The 27,788-nt window shown below is 43.8% G+C and overlaps 1 protein-coding gene across 1 annotated transcript in view; it reads right to left on the bottom strand.

The window, feature by feature from the left end:
- NPSR1 (neuropeptide S receptor 1) overlaps positions 1-24,439 on the bottom strand; it is a 66,059-nt gene extending 41,620 nt beyond the window's left edge. The window contains exons 1-2 of the mRNA XM_079947628.1: positions 23,894-24,439; positions 10,424-10,556 (exon numbers count right to left, since the gene is read on the bottom strand). Of these exons, the coding sequence (XP_079803754.1) occupies positions 10,424-10,556; positions 23,894-24,037 (277 nt within the window). The 5' untranslated portion in view covers positions 24,038-24,439. The remainder of the gene's footprint in view (positions 1-10,423; positions 10,557-23,893) is intronic.
- Between the last annotated feature and the right edge of the window lie 3,349 nt (positions 24,440-27,788).

Raw genomic sequence — 27,788 nt, 5'->3', positions numbered from 1 at the left:
GGACTGGAAGAAATTCAAAATATATCTTAAAAATAATTGCAAAATTGAGGAGTGTTAAGATGTCAGGGGGTAAGAAGTAAAGAATTGCAGCAGTAAACAAAAAAAACTTAAGGAATTTTTTATGAAAGGGAATTAAGATAATGGACCTAAGGGTTGCTAAAGAATTATTAAACAAGGATGCAGGGATGGGGAGGTATGGGGAAGTCAAAGAAAGAAGGGTATGAACTGATGAGCTTGAAGTTGTATTGTTTTATACTGTTCTTTATTATTTGTGTGGAAAATTAATAAAAATTATTATAAAAAAAAAAAAAATAGACCTGCTTCTCTGCAGTGGAAGGTCTCTGGAAGTGCTTTTTCAGCTCGCCTGCCCAGTCGGGGCTGAAGAGGTTGAGCCCAGTCGTTGGCACCGGCTCAGGGGGCGAAGCTGACAACTGCCGTCTTTTTCTCTGCATTCTCTTGTTCTGTTTTTTTAAAAAACCCAAGCAAACAAGCAACAAAAGCAGCCCTGAGTGGGAGGAAGGCAGGCAGGCAGGTAGTGACTCCTTGGGTCTTTTCCCTCTAGACATTTTCCAACTCAAAAGTGTCCATAGAGGGAAAAGGTACTACAGGAAAGCTCCACTGTATCCTTCCTGTCCATTTGGGGATGAGGATTCTGAGCTTTAAAAGCTTGCCAACAAAGGTCCGTATAGTTAAAGCTCTGGTTTTCCCAGTAGTGATGTATGGAAGTGAGAGCTGGACCATAAAGAAGGCTGATTACTGAAGAATGGATGCTTTTGAATTCTGGTGCTGGAGGAGACTCTTGAGAGTCCCATGGACTGCAAGAAGATCAAACCTATCCATTCTGAAGGAAATCAGCCCTGAGTGCTCACTGGAAGGACAGATTGTGAAGCTGAGGCTCCAATACTTTGGCCACCTCATGAGAAGAGAAGACTCTGTGGAAAAGACCCTGATGTTGGGAAAGATGGAGGGCACAAGAAGAAGGGGACGACAGAGGACGAGATGGTTGGACAGTGTTGTCGAAGCTACCAGCATGAGTTTGACCAAACTGTGGGAGGCAGTGGAAGACAGAAGGGCCTGGCGTGCTCTGGTCCATGGGGCCATGAAGAGTCGGACACGACTAAATGACTAAACAACAACATATGGGAAAGAGTTAAGTAGATACTCTCTCTTCACATACCCTCCAACGTTTCTCCAATGAAAATAGGGACATCCTAAGGAAAAGCGGGATATTCCAGGATCAAATCGGAAACCAGGGCGGCTTCTCTAAATCTCTGGAAAATAGGGGCACTTGGAGGGTCTGTCTTCACTCTTCTTCCACTCTTAACTGCAGCTTATCCAGAATGTTTTATATTGTTGTTCTTCAACACACAAAACCAAACCACAGATGGACTCTTTGTTAGTATGCAGTTTGAGCCACCTCAGAATATTTATGAGGCTTTTAATTATAGGTTACTGTGCTGGGTTTTCTACAATAAATGATTATAACTGAGCATTTATTGCCTCACAAAATGATAAGCAGGTTTAATAAATAATAATTTGCAGGACTTTTCTGACACCATCTGTCCCTTGATGACATCCCGAAGTTGACACGGGCCACCTGAATTTTTTCCCCCTAATATTAACATGTCAATTTTGAAACCATATCCCAAAGGATTCGGGACTTAAATAGAACTTGACAGTTGCCTGACAAAAGCTTTCAATTAATCTCCCTGTGAAGAGGTGCCAATCAAATGACTTTAATAAACTTGCCAAAGGGAAATTCAGGTCAAAAGCATGAATATTAATAAATGTTAACACTAACTTCTAAAGGTACAATTGGTTATAACCACTGTATTAAGAGGAAATGATGAGTTTACACAGAGACACATAAAAATATTAGGTGAGGGGGTTGTTTCATACTTTTTCTTATTTTTTTTTCTGTTTACTCATATTGCTCAGATGAGTACCTAAGGCTGCAATCCTATACACAAACACACCTTTATTTCAGGATTTATAAACTGCTATGCATTCAGATAATGCCTGAGCACTGAGGAGTAAGCAGAGATAAAATGATTTGGTTTCTTCTTTTCACTGCTTGAGTTCCGTGCTTGTAACAAGATGTTATCACATTGAGAATAAGCGATTTGATTATTCCATATCTCTCATAATACATTGTGATGCATACATTGTGATGCATACTTCTCAAGAGCTGGAGTCCATTGCAGTGTGACTCAGAGGTATTGTTAAAACAATCCATTACAAAACAACATTGTTATTTGTATTTCCATTGCCCCAAACTTTTAAAGGGAACAAAAACTTTTTTATATAGGTTTTCCGTATTCAACATTACAGAACAAAAATCATAAGCCATCCACTCAAACAACTCAGCATGGTGCACATCAATCAAGTATCAGAAGTAAGCATATTATAATAATAATAATAATAATAATAATAATTATTATTATTATTATTATTATTATTATTATTATTATTTATTATTTGTACCCCACCCATCTGGCTGGGTTTCCCCAGCCACTCTGGGCAGCTTCCAACAAAGATTAAAAATACATTAAAATGTCATACATTAAAAGCTTCCCTAAACAGGGCTGCCTTCAGATGTCTTCTAAAGGTCTGGTAGTTGTTTTTCTCTTTGACATCTGGTGGGAGGGCATTCCACAGGGCGGGTGCCACTACCAAGAAGGCCCTCTGCCTGGTTCCCTGAAGTCTCACTTCTCGCAGTGAGGGAACCGCCTGAAGGCCCTCGGTGCTGGACCTCAGTGTCCGGGCTGAACAATGGGGCTGGAGACGCTCCTTCAGGTATACTGGACCGAGGCCGTTTAGGGCTTTAAAGGTCAGCACCAACACTTTGAATTGTGCTCGGAAATGTTCTGGAAGCCAATGTAGGTCTATCGCTGGAAGAAATGTCTTTTGGTTAAGAACTCTAAGACCACATATGCCCACCGCCTCCCCCTCAGGTGTAGGGAGGCTGAGTGAGAGGCAGAGGGCAGGCGCACGTCCCACGCTGCCGTTTCAGGCAGTGAGGAGCCTGCAGGCGCCCAAGTCAGCACATCACTCCCAGGAGAGATGCATGGCTCGGGCACACTGCAGGGCCTGTGAGAAGTACCAGCCCCCAGAGTGTGGCACCCAGTGCCAGCCACGTTTTGTTGTGTTTGTTGACTGAACTAAAAAGTTCCATGAGCCCAAACAATTTTTTTTTTTACTTTAAAAACTCATATTTTTGCCATTTTGTCACCCCCCTAAGTGATGACACCCAGGGCGGACCACACCCACCGCACCCCGCTTCCTACGCCACTGCCTGGTCTAATGTTCAGTCTTCAGAATTGTTAAGTTGTGGGTGAACATATCAGATGACACAGCGATTCTTCAGACAGTTCTTGTTTATTCACGGGCCAGAACAGAACTGAACTGGAGGGTTCAGCCAACCTGTTTATATAGAGCTCAAATACAAAGCAACAGTAACAACTTTCTGTAACTATCCAATCACTGAACGTCACTTTCAATTCCTTATTTGCATATGCGGACCTGAGTGAAAACTATCTACAGTATCCTCCTGCTGGCCCAGTACATAACAAGAATGAAGTGAATGACTCAGTTCAGAAGGGAATTAGGAGTGTTGCTCTGCCATCGAGTCATTTTGGCGAAATCTAGCATGCACTTGGCAAAAGGAAGCAGGATTTATGCGCCAGAGATGACGCAGGAGGCCTGTCCCTGTATATTCAAAAAGAGGTTAGCGAGGTAGGAGCTCCTTCTTCTCTGGCTCTGTCTATTGGCCTTACACTCAGTCTAGCCTCCCTTTATCTGCCTCTCACTCGCAGATGAAACTGGCATGGAAAAGGCACTTCAGAGCCGTCTCTGTGGAGACAGATGTTTCTCAGGCTGCAACCCTGTACTCATTTCAGCCACATTAAGCTCAAGGGGACTTACATTTGAGTAAACATGTACAAGATTGTGCTGCCAGAGTCTTAATGGCTCCATGCTTATACATTGTATAGAAAATTCAATTCCCCCTGCAATTTTTTTTCCTGTTCAAACAGGTTACACAAGCTTCAAGGCCCTGCAAAACTTGTTTCACTAGAGATTGCTATAACAGGAGGGGAGGGGGAATAAAGACCCAGCCCCACAAAAAATCCTGAGCTTCTGTCATCCTCCTCCCATGTGTGGAATGAAGCCACAGAAAAGCAGGTGGTAATTTATAAATTTCCTCCTTGTGGAACCAGAAGGAGCTTCCTGGCTGAGTGTCATTATTCCTGTTGCGTATCCAGCCAGCAGAATTATGTGGATAAAGCCTGCTTCTGCACTTGAATATCTTTCACTAGAGTGTGGCTCAGTTGTCTGATCCATGGAAAGAGTTCATTTGATTTATGTTCACCCAATAGGCAAACCAAAACCACCCTTCTCTACCAAAATGCAATTGCACACAGCACTATCCTTCCTCTCGCTCCTCCTTGCTTGCCTTAGGGTATTAACCAAGAATAATTTCAGAATTCAGAGATTCATTCAAAAATAGCATTGACCTTAAACTGCAAAAGTCTGTCAACCTTTGTTTCCTCATGGCTTGTCATTCAGATTCTAGCTTGTGGGATTTAAGACATCCTTTGTGGGGCTCCGGCATGTTGCAAAGTGGTGATTCATCCCATAATTTCCAAATCAATAACCAGAAGCAAAGTACTATTATAAAAATCTGACAAGGGATAATTTAAACTGTTCTCTTGGTGACAAGTTTTGATGCCCTTTCTAAATGACTTTGCTAAACAACCTACTTTGATTAAGAGAGTTTTTCAGAACCACGTTCTATTACATTTCATTGAATGATACATGTCTTTTGTTTCATTATATTGTAATATTGATCAGTCCTCCACACTCTTTTGTTATAATCCTGCATTGCTCTGCTTTGATCGAAGGTTTGCTTTTGAAAATCATTAAATATATCCCCCAATTACATTCTCTTTGCTTTTGTGAGAGTTGGAGGGTTTTAGCAAGTCATTGTGAAATCTGACTTTGTGTGCTGTCGAATGAACTTCAGCTTTGTTCTCTTTGGTAAATATTTGCTAATTATAAAGGTGTGTTGTGAGAATTATAAGGTCTAAGATATAAAATAAATGTTCATAAATGTACCAGGCAAACACATACATAAATATATAAACCACATGTCTGAAACAGTACTGGAAAACAATCCTAAAGCCATTTTGACTGTTTCAGTGGCCTCAAATATTCCTCTGCAGTATGGATGGAAATGGGAAAAACCTCTCCATTGTCTCTGTGCTCACAAATCCTGCCTTAAGGGCATATTTGTGTAAGAATAGGGTGAGCCTGTGACCTGGACTCAGGAATTAAGTATTTATCATCACAAAAGAATGACCACGCTCTCCAGGTAAACCCATTAACAGGTTTCCTGCCAGACAGGATTCTGCTGTAGACCGCCCCTTCTGTGATGTATGGATGATGTTTTCGGGGATGGTCTTGAGCAGGTGGTGCAGTGGGTTTAACCACAGAGCCTAGGACTTGCCGATCAGAAGGTCGGTGGTTTGAATCCCTGCAACGGGGTGAGCTCCTGTTGCTCAGTCCCAGCTCCTGCCAACCTAGCAGTTTCAAAGCACATCAAAGTGCAAGTAGATAAATAGGTACCGCTCCGGTGGGAAGGTAAACAGCGTTTCCGTGCGCTGCTCTGGTTCACCAGAAGTGGCTTAGTCATGCTGGCCACATGACCCGGAAGCTGTACGCCGGCTCCCTCGGCCAATAAAGCGAGATGAGCGCCGCAACACCAGAATTGGCCATGACTGGATCTAATGGTCAGGGGTCCCTTTACCTTTACCTTGAGCTACAGGGTGGGCAATTTCAAAAGTCTATATAAGGCTTGCACACCATTGTTCTGGGTCCTTCTCTCTCCTGCGTGTGGTTGTGAGCACCCTGTTGCAATGGTTAATAAAGATCAGGCTTACTAGCTGCTTTGCTTCTCAATACTCTCTGGTTGGCCTCTGTTATTTTCTCCTACCAATAGAGAACCTACATAAGGACTCTATACGGGCTCTTAAAATAAGGGGAAAGGAGCAGTTGTTTTTTTCTTATAACAGGTGAATGGCTGAGTTATTATTAATTTTTAAAATAAATTGTATGTTTTTTAAAAAAATACAAATATCAAATATCTTTTTATCAAAGATAAAAACTAATCTAAATAAAAACACAAACCAAAATGAAGAAAATAAAAGAAAGAAGGAAGGAAGGAAGGAAGGAAGGAAGGAAGCAAAACGTGGAGGGGGAGGGAGAGGGAGAGGGAGAGAGAACTTCTGGTTCTTTGTCTGCCAGATATATATATATAGAAAATCATTCAAACTATCCACTCCAAGATAACACCCAACAAGTTCACTCTCTATAAACTAATATATTCTTCAGTCCTCAAACCCAGATGGCATAAGTTCATTTTATTTTTCACACAAAACTCACTGTGTTATTCTGAAGACTGTTCTGGTGAAGTAATGAAAAACACTGTTTAATTTAAGCACTGGAGCATTACACCCCAGTATTTGTTTAAATTACTAAGTCTAAAGTCCAACAAAATATATTAGGACTGGAACACCAGGACATTAAAAGTACCAGTAAATTTATTCTTAATGCTAGGAATAAGGGAAGTCTAAATAGGTCAGAGAGAAAGGAATCTGCAAACTGCATAAATTAAACAATTTGAATTATTTTGGCTTTTTTCCAAAATCCTGCCTTACAGTACAATCCTATCCATATCTATCACGTGCATGGGCATAAATAGGTCCCTCGATCCATTTGGCTAGCATCCCATTGGCCTGATTAAACCCAGCATCGAGGGAGCTACCAATAGGGTGTTGTGGCTATCTAATCGTACCCACCCACAACACAGGGTTTGGTTGTCAGGTTGCACCACAACACATGCCCTCTTTGAGGGAGGACACGATTTGCAAACAATGCCTTCCTTCCATAGCTGGCAGTCATCAAACTCTCCATTGCACAGCTGAAGGCCCATCTTCCCAAATAATGTAGAAGTTAAGAATTGCTTGCACTTCCCCTGAAGGCTGTATATAAGGACTTAGATGAGGTTACAAAAAATAATTGCAGCCAAGAAAACCTGGCTGGTTTTTTTTAAGGCTAAATTTTGGGCTGACATTGATTTTGGTTGCAAATGGGCCAAACTCTGCTTATTTCTGCCATACATCCTGGTTTTCCCAAACACGTCTAGGAATCGGGCAGGCAGATTTGTTGGGGAAATCTGGACATATGGCAAGTGGGGCAAGCAAAATAAAATTATCTTGAGATATATCTGCCGTTGCTTCAATGTGGGGGCATTTTTAATCAGACATGTTTAAAGAAGAAATTGCAATAGGAAGGATATCCTGTGGAATGTTACCTGTATTAGATATTAATTCCATCTCCCAAGAGGTAAAATCTTATATGTAGCCATTGAAGAATAAATAAGACTCCGGGAAAGGACTTCCTGCCAAACTGAAAATTTCAAGAGCAATGAGGATTGCCTTGCTTTCTGCAGGTTGTACCGCAAAGGTTGGAAATGTAACGTTATAGTCCCAGTATTTGAAAAATGGAATCAGAAAGGTCCCATGATTTATACATCAATCACCCTCATTGATAGATGAGCCTAAATTTATACAGCACATCTCCTTCAAAGATAAGAGCAGGCAGGCTTTGGGACAGGAACCCTGGATAATTACTCCATTTGATAATTTAATACACAGCAAAGGCTCATACTGCTTTTATTGACTTCATTGCTGCTTCTGATTCTGTATATAGATTTCTGGGGATAAATTGTTTAAAAACAAATGTTGATTTGAAGCTATTATTTTCAATCAGGCTGCTTTACACAGAAACACATTTAAAGTTTTGAAAAGACTGAAATTCTGTTTCTCTATGTGAGATTCCTATATATGAAGGAGTCTGACCAGACCTTATCTTCATTCAGTTTATTGAACTAAGTTTGCATAGCCAAAATTTTGATATGCTTAACACTATGGCTAGGGATGCAGGTGGCGCTGTGGGTTAAAGCCTCAGCGCCTAGGACTTGCCGATCGAAAGGTCGGCGGTTCGAATCCCTGCGGCGGGGTGCGCTCCCGCTGCTCGGTCCCAGCGCCTGCCAACCTAGCAGTTCGAAAGCACCTCCGGGTGCAAGTAGATAAATAGGGACCGCTTACCAGCGGGAAGGTAAACGGCGTTTCCGTGTGCGGCTCTGGCTCGCCAGAGCAGCGATGTCACGCTGGCCACGTGACCCGGAAGTGTCTCCGGACAGCGCTGGCCCCTGGCCTCTTAAGTGAGATGGGCGCACAACCCCAGAGTCTGTCAAGACTGGCCCGTACGGGCAGGGGTACCTTTACCTTTACCTATGGCTAGACCTGTGAATATATCACTTTGTGCCAATGGTGTGATTTTATTTTCAACATCACAAGCTGGTATGAGATTACTGAGACAGTTTGAACAGAAAATTATCTAGTCATTAACAGTGCTAAATCCAAAGTACCAGTAGTAGTCTTGTTGTTGTTTAGTCATTTAGTCATGTCTGACTCTTCGTGACCCCATGGACCAGAGCACGCCTGGCACTCCTGTCTTCCACTGCCTCCCGCAGTTTGGTCAAACTCATGCTGGTAGCTTCGAAAACACTGTCCCACCATCTCGTCCTCTGTTGTCCCCTTCTCCTTGTGCCCTCGATCTTTCCCAACATCAGGGTCTTTTCCAGGGAGTCTTCTCTTCTCATGAGGTGGCCAAAGTATTGGAGCCTCAGCTTCACAATCTGTCCTTCCAGTGAGCACTCAGGGCTGATTTCCTTAAGAATGGATAGGTTTGATCTTCTTGCAGTCCATGGGACTCTCAAGAGTCTCCTCCAGCACCATAATTCAAAAGCATCAATTCTTCGGCTATCAGCTTTCTTTATGGTCCAGCTCTCACTTCCATACATCCCTACTGGGAAAACCATAGCTTTAACTATACGGACCTTTGTTGGCAAGGTGATGTCTCTGCTTTTTAGGATGCTGTCTAGGTTTGTCATTGCTTTTCTCCCAAGAAGCAGGCATCTTTTAATTTCGTGACTATACATCAATTTCGTAGTAGTCTTAGCTAAGTGAAAAATGTTGCACAACTAGTACATAGACTCTAAAGAAATAGAGCAAGTAAAATCATATTATCTAGGTATAGTCTTTCCCTCTTCAAGATATTGGGCTCTACAAATAAAGAAATATGTGACAGAAAAATCAACCTTTCTGTTACAAGGCACTAATGAGAAGTGCATATGCCAAAGGCTGGATTTTGAACCCAGATTATATTTTTAAAATTTCTATTACAGGTCAAGACTTGCCAAAAGAGCAGAAGAAATTATTTAGGTACACTACAACGGTGGCTAGGATATTACTAGCCGAAAAATGGAAAGACAATAAGATACCATTGAAAGAAGAATGGCAAGAAAAATTGATGGAATACGCTGAAGGTACACTACAACGGTGGCTAGGATATTACTAGCCGAAAAATGGAAAGACAATAAGATACCAACGAAAGAAGAATGGCAAGAAAAATTGATGGAATACGCTGAAATGGCGAAGCTAACTGGAAAACTTAGAGAAAAAGACAATATAGATTTCAAAAAAGATTGGGAACTGTTTATGCTGTACCTACAGAAATATTGTAAAGAGGTGGACTCACTAGCAGGGTTTGAGTAAACACTTACAACTAAGAAAACAAACACAGAAGTTAAGATGTAATAATTAGAAAACAACAAAGTGTAAGATGTAACGTGAAAAAATATGGTACAAAAATGATAAGAATATAATAATATTTAACTAAAGTATTATAAAATTAAGGTAGAATAAGATAGGCAGGAGAAGCAAATATTTAGAGAACCCAAAGAGGAACTTGAGGGAAGTCATTAGGATTCATATACGCTTTTTGTGATAATGATATTTGTGTTGAATATAAAATTGTAAAACTTAATAAAAATTATTTACAAAAAAGTAGAATTTCTAGTTGTTTTAGCAGAAACAAGCATTGTTGCATTTAGGTATATTTTTATGTGAAGTTTTAGATGTTTTTTAATTTAGATTTTTTTACCTGATCTATGGATTCAATCAATAAGAAATTATATTTTCCTCATTCATTATCCCCGCCCCAAACCCTCACATTTATGGGAAAGCTGTGGCTTCATCACTGTTAGTCCCTTCCAGTACCTAGGCCAGATAATGTTGCATGCCCTGTGCTACTGTGCATTTGGCAAAATTTACTAGTTTCTTGGACAACTATATCCGACGGACAGCAGAATTGAGCTAGGACAGCGAATGGAAGAGGCAAGTATCAGGGCAAAATTTTCCCACAAGGGCTCATTCCCTGGGTATGAAAACCATCCCCTTTTTTGCTGCCAAGTGAAAATAAATGAGCAAGTCCACGCCCCCTTTTGACACAGCTTTACCTGTTATGGCCAGCTGGGTCACAAAGAAAGTCATTCTGGACTTCCTCTTCCTCCTCCAGGTGGAGAGCAAAACAATGGAGTTCCCAACAACCGTTATGATGAAAAGAATCCAAAGGGTAACAAGCTGTTCTGTCTGCAGAGAAAGAAAATACTGTGTTAAATGGATGGATCCAGTTGTAGCAGATGCTGAGCTGCAGTTAAGCACATTACCCAAGTGGCAGAAAGATGCGGCGGTAAAACTTGTGCTTGGTTAATTCTGTATTTAAAAGCCTTAGTCATTTAAAACCAAAATTAACCTTCCTTTTTCTGTATAATTTTTTTACATTTTTTACATTTTACATTTTAGAATAGTCCTTTAAGCAACCTTAAAATATCAATGACTTCTCTTTCTTCTCTTTCCATGGTTCATTTTGCATAACATAAATCCCTGCATATTTTATATAAACTAAACCATTCATCATTCCATTATTACATCCATCAAAATTTATTTACACTGTTGAATTTATCTTCATGCTGCCCACGTTTTCAAATGTACACCATATATTCAATAAACATTTTCCAATCTTCTCTAAACCTATGTTCTTCTTGTTCTCTTGTTCTAGATGTTAGGTCCACAAGCTGCGCATATTCCATCAGTTTAAGTTGCCATTCTTCTTTAGCTGGGACCTCGCTCGTTTTCCATTTGGGGGCTAGCAAAACACGGGCCGCAGTAGTGGCATACATAAATAACCTTTTTTGACACCTGGGAATTTCCGTCTGAATTTCCCCAACAAAAAGGGCTCTGTTTTGTTTTGATTTGGAAAAGTACTTTAAAACATTTTTGTTCAACTCATTATGAATTATTTCCCACAAAATTAACCTTCTTATACTATATAGGCTTTCTAGCAACAATAATGTATTGGCGGTGCTCTTTAATTGCTTTAATTGCTGTATTGTGAGCTAAAATAGGCTATTCCTGTATTCTAGGCACCACATCCCAAAACAAACCATTGCCAAAGGCAAGGATACTGTTGGAGATGTGCAGCACCCAGAAATGTACAGAAAAGTGTCCCCAGTGCTTTTTCATGCTTACACTGATTGAAATTAAGTTTTTAAAAAAAGTTTTTAAAAAAGCAAAACTGATTTGTGATTTCTACAACTTTTTGAATTGCAAGTCATAGCTTAAAGGTAAAGGGACCCCTGACCATTAGGTCCAGTCGTGACCGACTCTGGGGCTGTGGCGCTCATCTCGCTTTATTGGCCAGGGGAGCCGGCGTACAGCTTCCGGGTCATGTGGGCAGCATGACAGAGCCACTTCTGGTGAACCAGAGCACCACACAGAAACACCCTTTACCTTCCCGCCAGAGTGGTACCTATTTATCTACTTGCACTTTGAGGTGCTTTCGAACTGCTAGTTTGGCAGGAGCAGGGACCGAGCAACGGGAGCTCACCTCGTCGCGGGGATTCGAACCGTCGACCTTCTGATCAGCAAGTCCTAGGCTCAGTGGTTTAACCCACAGCATCACCCGCGTCCCAAGTCATAGCTTAATTTGTAGTAATTTATTTCAACAGTTCTTTTAGTAGCCGTGGGGCTTTACAATTCTTCTAACAATGCTACGAGCAGTTAATAGTAATAAATATAAGTACAGAGGTGCCCCGCAAGACAAATGCCTCGCAAGACGGAAAACCCGCTAGACGAAAGGGTTTTCCGTTTTGGAGGCGCTTCGCAAAACGAATTTCCTATGGGCTTGCTTCGCAAGACGAAAATGTCTTGCGAGTTCCTACAGGGTTTTTTTCTCCCCCCCCCCTTTTCTAAGCCGCTAAACCGCTTATCTGCTTATCCGCTAAGCCGCTAAAAGCCACTAATAGCGCTAATAGCGCTAATCCGCTAAGCCGTCAATGGGCTTGCTTCGCAAGACGAAAACACCGCTAGACGAAGAGACTCGCGGAACGGATTAATTTCGTCTTGCGAGGCACCACTGTAATAAATGATGGGTTTTAATACATACTAACAACAAGTAGTATTTTTTATTGATGTGATTATTAGTAGTGCCATTTATTTATTTCCCCCCAGAAGTGCATATCCCAAAGGCTGCCTATAAAGGGAAACACTGGATTTGGGACTTCAATCCATATCCTATGCAGAGGACCATACTGCATGAGAGCCATAAACGGCCTCCTTGCACGAACATTGTCCTGGCCAGAGTCACCAGACCCTGTCCTGGAAGCTGGAGGTGAAACTTGGGTGAACACAAGAACTGGTACCTTGGGTGCAGCAAACAGTTCTGTTCTGTTGTGGGCTGCTCAGCCTTTTGCTGTTTATACTTGGCCTAGTCCATCCTAGCAGGAAGGGCTGTGTGGTGAGGGTGGGCCACCCCGGATGTCACCACTGGGGGGGGTGACAAAATGCCAGGTGGCCCGCAGCGCGCCCAAGCCACACGGCTCTCCTGGGAGGGATGCGATGGCTTTTGCGCCCCCAGGGTCTGCGCTGCCCGAAGCAGTCCGCCCGCCACCTCCCCCTCAGTTGTAGGGCGGCTGAGTGGGAGGAGGCAGGCAGACTCCTCGGAGGCCCCGCGGAGCGTCCTGCCCTGGCTGGCCCCGCCCCTGGGTGCAGGGCACAGGCGACAACCCAAGCGCCTGATTGGCTTGCTCTGCCACTGCATCCCAGTACCCGTTGCCTTGTGGGATAACTTTGAGAGAAATAATAATAATAATAATAATAATAATAATAATAATAATAATAATAATTTATTCATACCCCGCCCATCTGGCTGGGTTTCCCCAGCCAGTCTGGGGGGCTCCCAACAGAATATTAAAATACAATAGTGTATTAAACATTAAAATATTAAGAGCTTCCCTAAACAGGGCTGCCTTCAGATGTCTCCTAAAAGTTTGGTAGTTGTTCTCTTTGATATCTGGTGGGAGGGCGTTCCACAGGGCAGGTGACACTACCGCGAAGGCAAACCCTTCACAAATCCAGAGGGGAGTCCCTAGGCCAGGGGTTGGCAACCTAAGGCCCATGGGCGACAAGACGCCCATGGGGGTTGTTTAACCCAGCCCACAAGCCACCCCCGAATGAAGCTGCCCACTTGGCAAGTCCCTTTATGCTGCGCTAAACTGGTGCGGCGCGGGGACTCGCTTCCACAGCGCCGGAAATCGTGTCTGCGCGGATGCCAGAAATTGTGGGCGCGCATGCACAATCCAACCCATGGAGTGATCTCCGCTGGAGTGAACCAGCCCAGGCGAGGTAAACCTTGCCAACCCCTGCCCTAGGCAGTTGGATGGCACCTCGTACACCTGCAGCCACGCTTGTGCCAAACGTCCTGCTCTGCTTTCCTTTGGACCACATCAGCAAGACTGAGAGGGAGGTCTTGTCGACTGGGCAGCCCAGGATTTCCAGACATATTGCCCAGGCTTGTGCCTTGAAGAATGCCACCAATGCAGCAAAAGTAAGGCAGAATGCAGCAGTTATGGCTTACCGGTTTCTGCAGCCACAGCAGGCGCCGTGATTTCCCAGTGGTTTGACTTCACCCCCAATGGAGGCGCACTCCATTGTCTCATGAGAAAGATGGATGCCATCAAAAAGTCCACCCAGAAACATGCCAAACACGTTGGTTATCCATACTCCTTTTGTGTGTGTGTAGAAGAGCTCCACAGCTAAAGCACAAACATGAAACCTAAGTCCTAGCTTTGGAACCTGTTCCAAGTTCTCTGTTCCAAGTCCAAGATTCTCCCATAAGTTCATTCAATGGGAGAAAGCTTCTCTGTCAGAAGACTTTGGTCAGACTTATCTGTTGGTGCTGACCAAATGGCCTTGGCCCAGTTTACCTAAAGGAGCATCTCCAGCCCCATTGTTCTGTCCGGACACTGAGGTCCAGCTCCGAATGCCATCTGGCAGTTCCCTCCCTGTGAGAAGTGAGGTTACAGGGAACCAGGCAGAGGGCCTTCTCGGGAGTAGCGCCTGCCCTGTGGAACGCCCTCCCATCAGATGTCAAGGAAATAAGCAACTATCCTACTTTTAAAATACACCTGAAGGCAGCCCTGTTTAGGGACGTTTTTAATGTTTAATGCTGTATTGTGTTTTTAATATTCGATTGGGAGCCACTCAGAGTGGCTGGGGAAATCCAGCCAGATGGGCGGGGTATAAATAATAAATTATTATTATTATTATTATTATTATTATTATTATTATTATTATTATTATCATCATCTGGGAATTACAACATGTGTATTCACATTACTATGCAAATGTATAAAGTCCAGTGAGTTGCATTTTCATTCCCCATGTGTGGGTTATGGAAATGCAATCACTGTTTGGCCTGTTTTCATCTTAAATGGGAGTGTGACCATGAAGAATAACAGAATCAGCCCCTGAGCACAAATTCCAGCTCCAGGGCTATTGAACACTAAGCACCACAGCATAAATATGCAGGCTGAACAAGTCTGTTTTTGTGGTGACACTGAAAACCTTTACACTCACCTTTCAATCCATGTTTTGCTTTTAAAAAGCAGGCATGTGTGCATGAAATTTCCCCAATCCTCAAAACACTCCTTGTGTATAATCACTATTCCCATCCATATGGCTGGCTCAATGGTTGTCTGTTTATCTTGCATATTATTATGACTGTTTGCTCCTCCATGAGTTGATCTCCTCCCTGCCCTGGCAGCACATTAAATCAGCATTAGAATAATCTTTCCAACATCAAAAATATCAAACCCGTGCAATTATATGTTTGCAAGAACTTAGGTCTGTGGAGAAAATAAAATGATATCTTTACTTGACAAAAGAATCAATTTATTTGGTGGCAACAACTGTCTCTTGTGGATAAGATTGCTCTTATTTATGCTACCACTTCCAAGGAAAGACTTTGCTGGTACATCTACAATGCTTCACACTGCATTCATTTTCTTAGGAGGATATGCGCTATTTTATCATGGCTGAAACAAAGTGCTTAATCCTGAGATTTAGTCTGGTGCAATAAATGGGGCCAGAATTTTGAATTTTGTGCATTCTCTGGCCGTTATGCAGACTCCCCAACAGTCCTTGGGATATGTGCATATATTGACAACATTTTATACACTATCAAATGTCAATACACTATCACTATTTTATACACTATCAAATGTCAATACACTATCACTATTTTATACACTATCAGATGTCAAAGCGATAAACAACTACCTGACATTCAGAAGACATCTTAAGGCAGCCCTGTTCAGGGAAATTTTTAATGTGTGATATTTTGGTGTATTTTTGGTTTCTATGGAAGCCGCCCAAAGTGGCTGGGGAAACCCAGCCAGATGGGCGGGGTACAAATAAATTATTATTATTATTATTATTATTATTATTATTATTATTATTATTATTATTATTATTATCTGGACAATGCCACATTCTCCAGTCAGTTTGAAGAGTCTCCAAGAAATATACACTTTTGTCTTTCATTCCTCTTTGTTCTTTTCTAATGTTACAAAGCCTGCAGCATACTTCTCATTGATCAGCCGAGTCAGAAGAGCAAGAGAAGTGCCAGATAAACATTATTTATTTACTATTATGTATTAAATATCTTTACCCTGTGTATCAGAATGCACTTTCATGCTACATAGTTTGATCTGAAGGAGCGTCTCCACCCCCATCGTTCTGCCCAGACACTGAAGTCCAGCTCCGAGGGCCTTCTGGCGGTTTCCTCACTGCGAGAAGCCAAGTTACAGGGAACCAGGCAGAGGGCCTTCTCGGTAGTGGCGCCTTCCCTGTGGAACACCCTCCCACCAGATGTCAAAGAGAACAACAATTACCTGACTTTTAGAAGACATCTGAAGGCAGCCCTGTTTAGGGAAGCTTTTTATATTTGATGAATTATTGTATTTTAATATTTTGCTGGAAGCCGCCCAGAGTGGTTGGGGAAACCCAGCCAGATGGGTGGGGTATAAATAAATTATTATTATTATTATTATTATTATTATTATTATTATTATTATTATTATCATCATTATTATTAAAGAAGAAACGGGCTGAACTTGTTCAGCAGTGACTGTGGATTTAGCTGGCAATTACCCTTTCCTAGGTGAAAAATTAACATACACCTCTTGGCGGGACTTCCTCTCACTCAGGAGCAAGGAAATGGGGTGGCAGGTGTGGTGGGATCTCACAGACCGGCTTTCCCTTCAAGGCAATTGGGCATCTCCCAAGCAAGTAATTACATTAAGTTCCTTGATGAAATAAGTTGGCTGAAGTTTCTATAAGTCATTGGGCTATTGTGGGTGGAAATAACAAAGGCGGAATAATTAGTTGTGCATGAGAATTCATAGCACCCAAAGCAGCAGATAAACAACTCTTCCAATGATAATCATTTTGATAGAATTAATTTGAGTCTCACTTCATCATCAGCTGCTGGTCCTTAATCATTGAAGTATAACCAATTCCCAGTGACAATCCTAGCTACCCTCTCTTCCTAATTTATTCAATAAATATGTATAATATTTGAAGCATTTTTGTTTAAAAGATATGTGTTTCGTTGTGTCTAAAGAGGAATCTTAATATCCTCAAGGGTGCCTTAGCAAGTCAAAGATAACAACAGAAGCAATATTCAAAGGACAGCTAAAACCAGCAGTTTTCAAAATATTTAAAGCTCAGCATCATTTAAAGAGCCAATATAAAAGCAACAAAATAATGTCTCAATAAAAACGTCTCCCAAGTCTGTCTGAGATACGGAGGGTTGGTCGACATTCTTCCCCTTGTATAATTAAATCGAGCTTTGTATTTTTAAACACAAATCATATGAGATGACTTTAACAGGGCAGTCTTATGCACTGAGTTCAATGGAGTTTACGGCCAGATAAGTGGGGGCAGGACTGCAGCCTGAAAAGAATAATCATGCAATCATTGTTTCAGCAGCAGTGGAATCAAGCTTCAAATGACATACTGAGCACTCCCTGGGGATTTTCCAGGGCAGTCTCCAAACTAGCCCAGCTTGCACTGCCCAATGCCAGGGAAGGAGAGAATAGAGGAGGCAGTGAGTCTTGCTACCTGTGGGGAAAACCTGTAAGCCCTTCACGGCCTAGGACCCTCGTACCTACGGAACAGCCTCTCCTGGTATGCCCCACGGAGGACCTTAAGGTCCCTAAATAGCAACACCCCTAGAGGTCCCGGGCCCTAAGGAAGTCAGGTTAGCCTCAACCAGAGCCAGGGCCTTTTCAACACTGGCTCCAGCCTGGTGGAACGCTCTGTCTCATGAGACCAGGGCCCTGCAGGATCTGATTTCTTTCCATAGGGCCTGTAAGACAGAGTTGTTCCGCCTTTGGCTTGGAATCAGCCTGATCCCCTCCCCCTCTTTCCTTTCCTTTCTCCTTTCTCCTCCTGTGAAGAGGCTGCATCTTAATGTTTTAATGTTGTATTTTAATCTTGTTTTTTAAATTGTATTTTAATCAACTTGTTTTTATTATTGGTTGTTAGCTGCCCTGAACACGGTATTGGCTGGGGAGGACGGGGTATAAATAAATTTATTATTATTATTATTATTATTATTATTATTATTATTATTATTAATTGTTGCTTCTCCGAGGTGGGACAAGAGCAGGCGTTTCTGGGAAATGATCTATAATGAAATTAAGAAGGTCCTTAAGTGGACTTTTCCTAAGAAACCAGAGGCTTTCCTCTTGGGCATGGTTGGCCAAGTGGTGTTAAGGAAGGATAGGATTTTCTTTATGTATGCCACTACAGCAGCAAGAATTCTACTAGCAAAGTATTGGAAGACGCAAGAACTACCTACTCTGGAAGAATGGCAAACAAAGGTGATTGACTTTATGGGACTGGCCGAGATGACGGGCAGAATCCGTGACCAGGGGAAAGAGACAGTGGAAGAGGACTGGAAGAAATTTAAAATATATCTTAAAAATAATTGTAAAATTGAGGAATGTGAAGATGTCAGGGGGTAAGAGGTAAAGAATTGCAGCAGTAATCAAAAAAACTAAAGGAATCTTTATGAAAGGGAATTAAGACAATGGACCTAAGGGTTGCTAAAGAACCATCAAACAAGGATGCAGGGATGGGGAGGTATGGGGAAGTCAAAAGAAAGAAGGGTATGAAATGATGAGTTTGAAATTATATTGTTCTATATTGTTTTTATTATCTGTCTGAAAAACGAATAAAAATTATTAAAAAAAAAAAAAGAGCAGGCGTTCACCCCCATTTGATTATTTTACAGGACAAGTTTTTATGTTTGATCTTCTTTGTTTTTTCTCTGGAAATGAAAAGTTTGGCTTCCTGGAGCAGGCTTCCCACTTCCTTGAGGGAGGACTTCTGGCAAGAGATGGGTTCTTTCACCCCACATTTTATCATAAAGCACCAGCTGTGATTTAGAATGGAGATGGTTGCACACCTCTGATATCGTCCCCCCCCTTTCCCCTGCTCTCTCTGCTCCATGGTCTATATGTGTATATGGCCTTTATGTACAGTGAGGGGGGAAAGTATTTGATCCCCTGCTAAATTTGTCCGTTTGCCCTCTGATGAAGAAATGACCAGTCCATAATTTTAATGGTAGGTTTATTGTAGCCGTGAGAGACAGAATAACAACAGGAAAACCCCCAGAAACTCAGAAGACAAAAGTCAGAAACTCCTGCAAATTTAGCAGGGGATCAAATACTCCCCCCCTCACTGTATATATGGTGCTTTTTTGCCCATAAAGCTCCAGTTCTTGTGACAAGTCAGCAAATTCCCAGAAGACCCAGAAGATATCCATATTGGATGATTCAGTGTGGATGACTCAGTGTGTACTTTTCACCAGTTTTCCAGTGACAAACATTAAATGAATCGGCCTATAATTTCCAAGCAGAGACATCACCTTGCCAACAAAGGTCCGTATAGTTCAAGCTATGGTTTTCCCAGTAGTGATGTATGGAAGTGAGAGCTGGACCATAAAGAAGGCTGATTGCCGAAGAATTGATGCTTTTGAATTATGGTGCTGGAGGAGACTCTTGAGAGTCCAATGGACTGCAAGAAGATCAAACCTATTCATTCTGAAGGAAATCAGCCCTGAGTGCTCACTGGAAGGACAGATCCTGAAGCTGAGGCTCCAAGACTTTGGCCACGTCATGAGAAGAGAAGACTCCCTGGAAAAGACCCTGATGTTGGGAAAGATGGAGGGCACAAGGAGAAGGGGACGACAGGGGACGAGATGGTTGGATAGTGTTCTCGAAGCTACCAGCATGAGTTTGACCAACCTGCGGGAGGCAGTGGAAGACAGGAGTGCCTGGCATGCTCTGGTCCATGGGGTCACGAAGAGTTGGACACAACTAAACGACCAAAGAACAACAATAATTTCCAAGACCCCTTTTTAAAAATTGGGGTTATATTGGGTACTTTCTGCATGGCTCCCATGTTATTCCACGTCTCCATGAAACTGCTAGTAGATTTTGGCTGGGGGATTGGAGATGGGGGCCACTATCATGTGGATGACCCCCCCTCAGAAAAAATATGGAAGAATTTGCAAAGCCACTAAAGTCAATGACAGTGTGCTGCCTTAGGTCAAAGTTGTAAAGTTGTAAGTGGGGTTTCCTGCTTACGATCGTAGGCTCAGAAAGCAGGACGTCTAAAAATGGATATTTTACACAGGTCCCTGTAATGAATACTTGTCCCTACAAGACAAATGCCCCAGGATGAAACAACATCCCAGCTTCATGTGTGCGTGATACAATCAAGAGGCATTTGTTACATTAGGAATTAATATTCGCTTCTCTTTATGTTGTGTCCTATTTCTTTTTGATTGGTCCTAGATGCTCTGTTAATGGGACGCAGGTGGCGCTGTGGGTTAAAGCCTCAGCGCCTAGGGCTTGCCGATCGAAAGGTCGGCGGTTCGAATCCCTGCGGCGGGGTGCGCTCCCGCTGCTCGGTCCCAGCACCTGCCAACCTAGCAGTTCGAAAGCACCTCCAGGTGCAAGTAGATAAATAGGGACCGCTTACCAGCGGGAAGGTAAACGGCGTTTCTGTGTGCGGCTCTGGCTCGCCAGATGCAGCGATGTCACGCTGGCCACGTGACCCGGAAGTGTCTCCGGACAGCGCTGGCCCCTGGCCTCTTGAGTGAGATGGGCGCACAACCCCAGAGTCTGTCAAGACTGGCCCGTACGGGCAGGGGTACCTTTACCTTTACCTTTTTAGATGCTCTGTTATATCGAACAGCATGACCTGCTTGGATATTTATCTTCAAATTGGAAAGGTTAACTAGCTTTCCCTCTCTTTATTCCCAATCACTACCATTACTACTAATTTTAGTATTATTATTAGTAGTATTAGTATTATGCGGCGGCTGCTGTTGTTTAGGCTCACAGACAGATGTAAATACTAGGAAGATAAGAGAGAAAGAGAGCTTCTTGATTTTATTTTTCCATTTCAAGCAGAATCCAGCCGAAATTCATAACAAAGCCACACACCCACACCCACACACGTCTTTCTTGTAAACCTGCTGGAAGGAGAGACGGCAGTGGGGCTTCAGCTGCAACCAATTGCAAAAAGTCTTTGCACTGGAAAAATATTTTCTTCAAAGGTGCTTCATATGGAATCAGAGCCCAGTCCCATTTTCGAAGTGTTTTGCATCTGCCACATAACGAATGATGGCTACTCTGCTGCCAGAGGCATTGTGGCTCTGAATGTCAGTTGCTGGAAACTGCAGGTAGGCAGAGTGCCATTGTGCTCATGTTCAGCTTGCAAGCTTCCCACAGGCATCTGGCCAGCTACTCTGAGGATACTGGACTAAATGGGCCATCAGTTTGATCCAACAGGCTTGCCTTGCATTCTTAACATTTGCCCAGTTTGGTAAAGAGGGAGGCAGGTCCAATAGGGTGGCTAAGTTGCTCCTGCCCACACTGTTAGGATCCATGCCATTCTCCTCTTGCATGCATCCATAACACATATCGGGGTTGTGCCCATTACGTGGAAGGAAAGGGCTTCCCAGCCAAAGTTAAATAACGTTCCAGTCCCATCTATTACAATTGGAGAGCGCAGACCTTGATTCCCTCTCTTGCACTGAAATCAACGGGATTTGAGAATGCTCAGCATTAAATAGATTGCTCTCAGTATGCTTCTGCCTATGCTCACTTTGCTCCTCTCTGCATGGAAGCACATCTATGTACAGTGGTGCCCCACAAGACGAATGCCTTGCAAGACGAAAAACTCGCTACACGAAAGAGTTTTCCGTCTTTTGAGGTGCTTCGCAAGACGAATTTCCCTATGGGCTTGCTTCGCAAGACGAGTTTTTTCCCTCCCCCCCTTTTTCTAAGCCGCTAAGCCGCTAAGCCGCTAAGCCGCTAATAGCTGTGCTTCGCAAGACGAAAAAACCGCAAGACGAAGAGACTCGTGGAACGAATTATTTTCGTCTTGTGAGGCACCACTGTATGCTTATTCAGGAAATTAGATGCTCTCTTGCAGTGCACCCTATACATGTAATCTTCATATGCCAGGGATGCAACCTAGGCAGAGAGCAGAACGACATATACATGCACGCATGTGTAACAAAATCCTAGTGAGCACATCTGTGAGGTGAAAGCAGCTTTGGAAGGTGGTGATTTGCAGTGGGGAACCTGTGGCGGGAGGGAGTGCTTATCTCTTCCTCCACCCATCAGATTTCCCTATAATGTGGGTGACACAGCTGAGGGAATGCTGCAGGTATGTGTTTGCAAGAAGCAGGGAGGGGAGGCAGCTGGGGGGAAGCAATGGACAGGGGAAGAGATCAGCTTTTCTACTTCAAATTATCCCTAGCCAAAATCTCTCCCCTAACAGAAGTGGCCATTGCAATTTTGTTACACATTTTCAGATGTAATAGTTTTGTCCCCCAAAGACAAATGCCTTCCACTCTTGTTTGTGGGCTTCCTGGCCACTGTGGTGTGTAGGATTAGGGCGGCGCTGTGGGTTAGAACACAGAGCCTAGGACTTGCTGATCAGAAGGTTGGTGGTTCGAATCCCTGCGACGGAGTGAGCTCCCGTTGCTCAGTCCCTGCACCTGCCAACCTAGCAGTTCGAAAGCATACAGTGCAAGTAGATAAAATAGGTACCGCTCTGGCGGGAAGGTAAATGGCGTTTCCATGTGCTGCTCTGGTTCGCCAGAAGCGGCTCAGTCATGCTGGCCATGCTGTACGCTGGCTCCCTCGGCCAAGCGAGATGAGCGCCGCAACCCCAGAGTCGGTCACGACTGGACCTAATGGTCAGGGGTCCCTTTACCTTTAACCATGAGGCAAGGTGAGGTGACTGCCTCAGGCAGCAGAATCCACCAGGGCAGCAGATCCTAATGACAACTTTCTTTCCATTTTTTTACCCTTATGTCAATCTTCCCTCACCCCTTCTCCCCTGGTAGAGAGAGAGAGAGACACCATTTTGGGGTTCACCTCAGCTGCCAAAATGTCTTGGGCTGCCCTGTGCAGGATGTTGAATTGGACGCACCTGATCTATCAGGGCTCTTACTACCTTTCTCTCAGGGCACAGCCATGTTGATCTGCCTTTTCTGCTTGTGTGCTAGAGAGCCAGAAACGACTATGGCCATCTACTATGCAGATGTGCCCTGAACCCCTAGTTCCACTAGATCCATTACACTTCCACAGAGGGATGAAAGACCTTTTCCAACTTCTCATTTTTGAAACCATGCTGACTGATGCTGACTGATCACTGTCAGTTTTGTTGTGACACACACAAACCCACCTGATGAAATTAAATCCATCAAAGGATTGGCTGCAGCCCAGACAATTATGCTACCAACTAAATGTTTGCCATAATTCTGTTCAGGTTTCCCCCCTCCCAAACTTCACCTGCTAAGTGATGGTGATAGCAAGGTACTCTCCAATGAGAGGGCTGAAATCAAATTGTCTCCATTCACAAATCTCTCCCCCCCCCCAACAGCATCTTGAAAATTACAGCCTCAGAAACTTTTATACAAGTCAATTAAACTTGCAAGGGAGGTAGACAGCCTCAAAAGGCTTTTCATATCACAGAACTCAGCTGCCTGTTGCTTAGAGTACATTTGTTGGGATGGCTACGTCTTGGTAGTGATTTCTATAGCTCCATCAATTTGCATCACACTTAACAGAGAAACACAAGGAAGTAAACTAATCTAAGCAATCTTAATTTCAAGACACAGGAATAGGAATGCAATTACAAATATGCTGTTTATTGTTGCATTAGAAACATCAGCTGAAACATCGCATCCAAAAAGAGGAAAACACCATAATCACCTAAGCAATTCAATATCTATATACCATCCTTTGGTTATACAAAGATCGCTTTCCTGCTCTTCGCTGAACATTGAAATTTCCTCCCACTGATCAGCAGCTGAAAAAAAACACAGACCTCTTTGACCTCGAAGTCCTCATTGAAACAAATTGAGGGGCGGGAATCAGCTGCCAACTCAGAGCAAAAGCATTCAGTGCCCCACTGGCGAGCTCTGCCTGCCTGCCAAGCTGCTGGATCATCATAATAAGAAAAGCGAGTGACCGCAGGAAAGCGGAACATACCTTGAAGGAATAATAGAAGGATTCCAATTCCTCTTCCTCCGCTTCGGTGAAAGTCACTGTCTCTGTGCAAGTGACAAGAGTGGAATCCAGACTGTCAGCGCTCCCATTTGAGCTATTGCTGCCTTCTGTGACATTGGCTTGCATGGCTTGTGGCTCTTTTCCGAACTGCTCTGGCTCTTCTGGTGACGGAGAGTTAATAACACAGCCAAGCTCTCTCCACAGAGGAGCACAGCTGCACAGGCAGCTTCACTGCTCCACCAGTGGCTCTGGGAGGCATCAAACTTCAAGGCAACTCAGTAACACCATCCAAGCTGGGGAAACCTTCTGTCTAAAGGAACTCAGGTTGCTGACAGACCTGGCTGTCCCGACGTTTCTCGTCAGCACCTGGAGTCAATTACTGGTGAAGCCCCATTGAGTCATCCTTGCACCTGAGCTAGCTGTAGATCACCACACGTCTAAGGAGCCAACTGGCAAAGTGAGCATCATCTTCTTTACAAAACAGAGCATTGTTCCATGTCCCATTGTTCCTGGCAGGATGCAGCGCAGCCCATCAAATGTGTCATCAGTTGTTGAAACTTGCCTAGACCACCAGGATTTTGAAGCAGACTGTTTTTTGTTTTTGTAATTTCTCTTTGCATCATTTTCCAAAATCCATGCCACAATTCCCTGATTGTACTATATCCCTGTTATGTACTGAGTTGAATAGGATCCAAAATGCAGCAGTCTGATTGGTCCTAGAACAATAGGATACAAAATGCAGCAGTCTGATTGGTCCTAGAACAATAGGATACAAAATGCAGCAGTCTGATTGGTCCTAGAACAATAGGATCCAAAATGCAGCAGTCTGATTGGTCCAATGCAGCAGTCTGATTGGTCCACAGGAGCCACCCAATCCAGCTCCAGGTGGAAGTGAATCCACAACTTGATTGGCCTACAGGAGAATCCCGGAATAAGCCAATCACGTGCAGCCCATTGTGTAAATAATGTATATAAAGCAGATATTGTGGGGGAACTTCCATTCCTCCTCACCACTATGAGCTGAATAGAGAGCATGAAATCCACTCTCGACTCCAAGTATATTTCAATCCCAATGCTCAAACATCACATTTGATCATTAGGGGAAAGGATGCTCCCAAATTCAGTGTCCAGCATCTCCAGGTAGGCTAGGAAATACCTCTGTCTGAATTCCTGGAGAGCTGCTGCCAATCAGTGTAGGCAGTATTGAGCCAGATGAACCAGTGGGCTGACTCCGTAGGAGCTTCCTAAGATCCTGTGTTGCAGAGCAAAGAAAATAAAAAGCAAGCACTTTTCCCAACCCCCACAACAAGCAGTCTCAGAGTGCTTTGAGCTGACATGGTCTTTTGTGGCTATTACAATTTGCATGATTGCAGCAGTTAGGTTTCAGTCACTGCTGGTACTTCCAGTTCTCACAAATGGTGCCTTCTGGTAAATGCTGTTGGCTACAAGCTCACAGGATGCGGATGGAGCTGTGGGTTAAACCACAGAGCCTAGGGCTTGCCGATCAGAAGGTCGGCGGTTCGAATCCCTGCAACAGGGTGAGCTTCCGTTGCTCGGTCCCTGCTCCTGCCAACCTAGCAGTTCGAAAGCACGAAGTGCAAGTAGATAAATAGGTACCGCTCCGGCAGAAGGTAAACGGCGTTTCCGTGCGCTGCTCTGGTTCGCCAGAAGCGGTTTAGTCATGCTGGCCACATGACCCAGAAGCTGTACACCTGCTCCCTCGGCCAATAAAGCGAGATGAGCACCGCAACCCCAAAGTCGTCCGCAACTGGACGTAATGGTCAGGGGTCCCTTTGCCTTTACAAGCTCATGGTGGCACTTGCATGGCTGTGGGGAGCGGGTGCAGTTAGTCTGAACTGGGTGCATGTGTTTCCAGCTCACATGATTTCCCCCTGGCTGAGGGGACGTCAGACAACAAAGCCCATTCCACTGGGTCATTTTGGTTCTTCTCTGTTTTGGTTGCTCACCATTTCTGCCATGGGGCTTTACATGTGGGCAGCTATTTCTGTACCTCTGTGTGGACACCTTAAAAAAACAAACCCAAAAGTAGGCACGTTTCACAATGGGCAGAATGGAGGGGTTTTCAGGGTGGTGGGAGGAAGCGTCGTGCTGTAGCAGAAAGAGATCTACCAGAAGCTTTCTGCCTTAGAAGTCAGGTAAGTATCATGCATTCAATTTCCTTTCAGATCATCTGTTATGTACTGAGTCGAATAGGATCCAAACTGCAGCAGTCTGATTGGTCCTAGAACAATAGGATCCAAAAGGCAGCAGTCTGATTGGTCCTAGAACAATGCAGCAGTATGATTGGTTGGCAGGAACCACCCAATCATGCTCCAGATAGAAGTGAATCCACAACCTGATTGGCTTACAGTAGAATTCCGGAATTAGCCAATCATGTGCAGCCCATTGTGTAAATAATGTATATAAAGCAGATACTTTGAGGGGACATTCATTCATTCCTCCTCACCACTATGAGCTGAATAAAGAGCATGAAATCACTTTGCAACTCTGAGTATATTTCATCATCCAAGGTAGAAGCACTTTATTAAAGCGCTGCCAAAGCGGGAACATGCATTTAAGCACTAAAACAGTAGCCCTGAAACAATGATGTTCTAAGGGTCCTGGGGGAACCTAGAAATCATAGGCCAGTTAGCTTAATGACTGTTCCAGGGAAACTGATGGAAGAAGGTATCCAACTCTACTTTCTTCTTAGTAAGGTGGTCCCTCACTCAATCTCAGCAATTCAGTGAGTTTCCCACAGCCATTCTTCAGGGTGTCTGGCAAGAGGGTCTCACAGATCTAAGAGTGGTCCTGGAGTTCCATGGCTACCCTGCCCCAGCTCCTTCTTGCTTGGGCAAGAGTCAACTTCTGCAGGACTCATGATGGATGGGTGGATGGATGGATGGATCAAAGAATCCATCATAGAATCATACAGTTGGAAGGGACTCTGAGAGTCAACTAGTCCAACTCCCTGCAATGCAGAAATCTTACCCACAGCTGTCTCTGGGTGGGCTCAAACCACTGGTGGCCTCAGAAGGTGATGGACTCTCCTTCCTTGGAGGTTTAGAAGAAGAAGAAGAAGAAGAAGAAGAAGAAGAAGAAGAAGAAGAAGAAGAAGAAGAAGAGTAGTATCCCGCTTTATCACTCCCCTTCAGAGTCTCAAAGCGGCTAACATTCTCCTTTCCCTTCCTCCCCCACAACAAACACTCTGTGAGGTGAGTGGAGCTGAGAGACTTCAGAGAAGTGTGACTGGCCCAAGGTCACCCAGCAGCTGCATGTGGAGGAGCGGGGAAGCGAACCTGGATCCCCAGATTACGAGTCTATCGCTCTTAACCACTACACCACACTGGCTCTCTTAAGCAGAGGTTGGATGGCTTTCTGCCATGGACGCTTTAGTTGAGATTCCTGCACTGCAGGTGGTTGGACCGCATGACCCTCTGGGTCCCTTCCATCTCCACAATTCGAGTTGATTCTATGATTTGGGATGTCAGGAAGAAAATGGCAAGGTTGTGCTCAGGGGGAGAGCAGAGGGAACCAGGGGCTGTGGCAATAGAGAGAGTTGCCATACTCGTGACCACCACTGTCCCAGGAAGTGGCATCAAGCTTCCAGACCAGCGGTGGCTGCCAATGTAAAACAGGTTCTCCTTTACTCATCAGGTTTTCTATGGTAAGGTGAAATCCAGAACAAATTAGTGGAAAGTCTAGATTAGTATTTTGGTAATAAACTGTGTGGATACTGCAAAGCAACAACAATTTGAGAAAGCGCTAATTCAACGATAAAATCTCATCTGGAAGCATCCTGTGTCTGGGGCAGAGGACAGACAGCTAAGCTCATTCCATCAGCTTGGCTGAGACAAACTGTCTTTTTGGCTCATCC

This window comes from Podarcis cretensis, assembly GCF_951804945.1.
Source record: "Podarcis cretensis genome assembly, chromosome: 12".
Lineage (NCBI taxonomy): Eukaryota > Metazoa > Chordata > Lepidosauria > Squamata > Lacertidae > Podarcis > Podarcis cretensis.
Note: the sequence above shows the minus strand (reverse complement) of the source record. Positions and strands in the feature narration are given on the sequence as shown.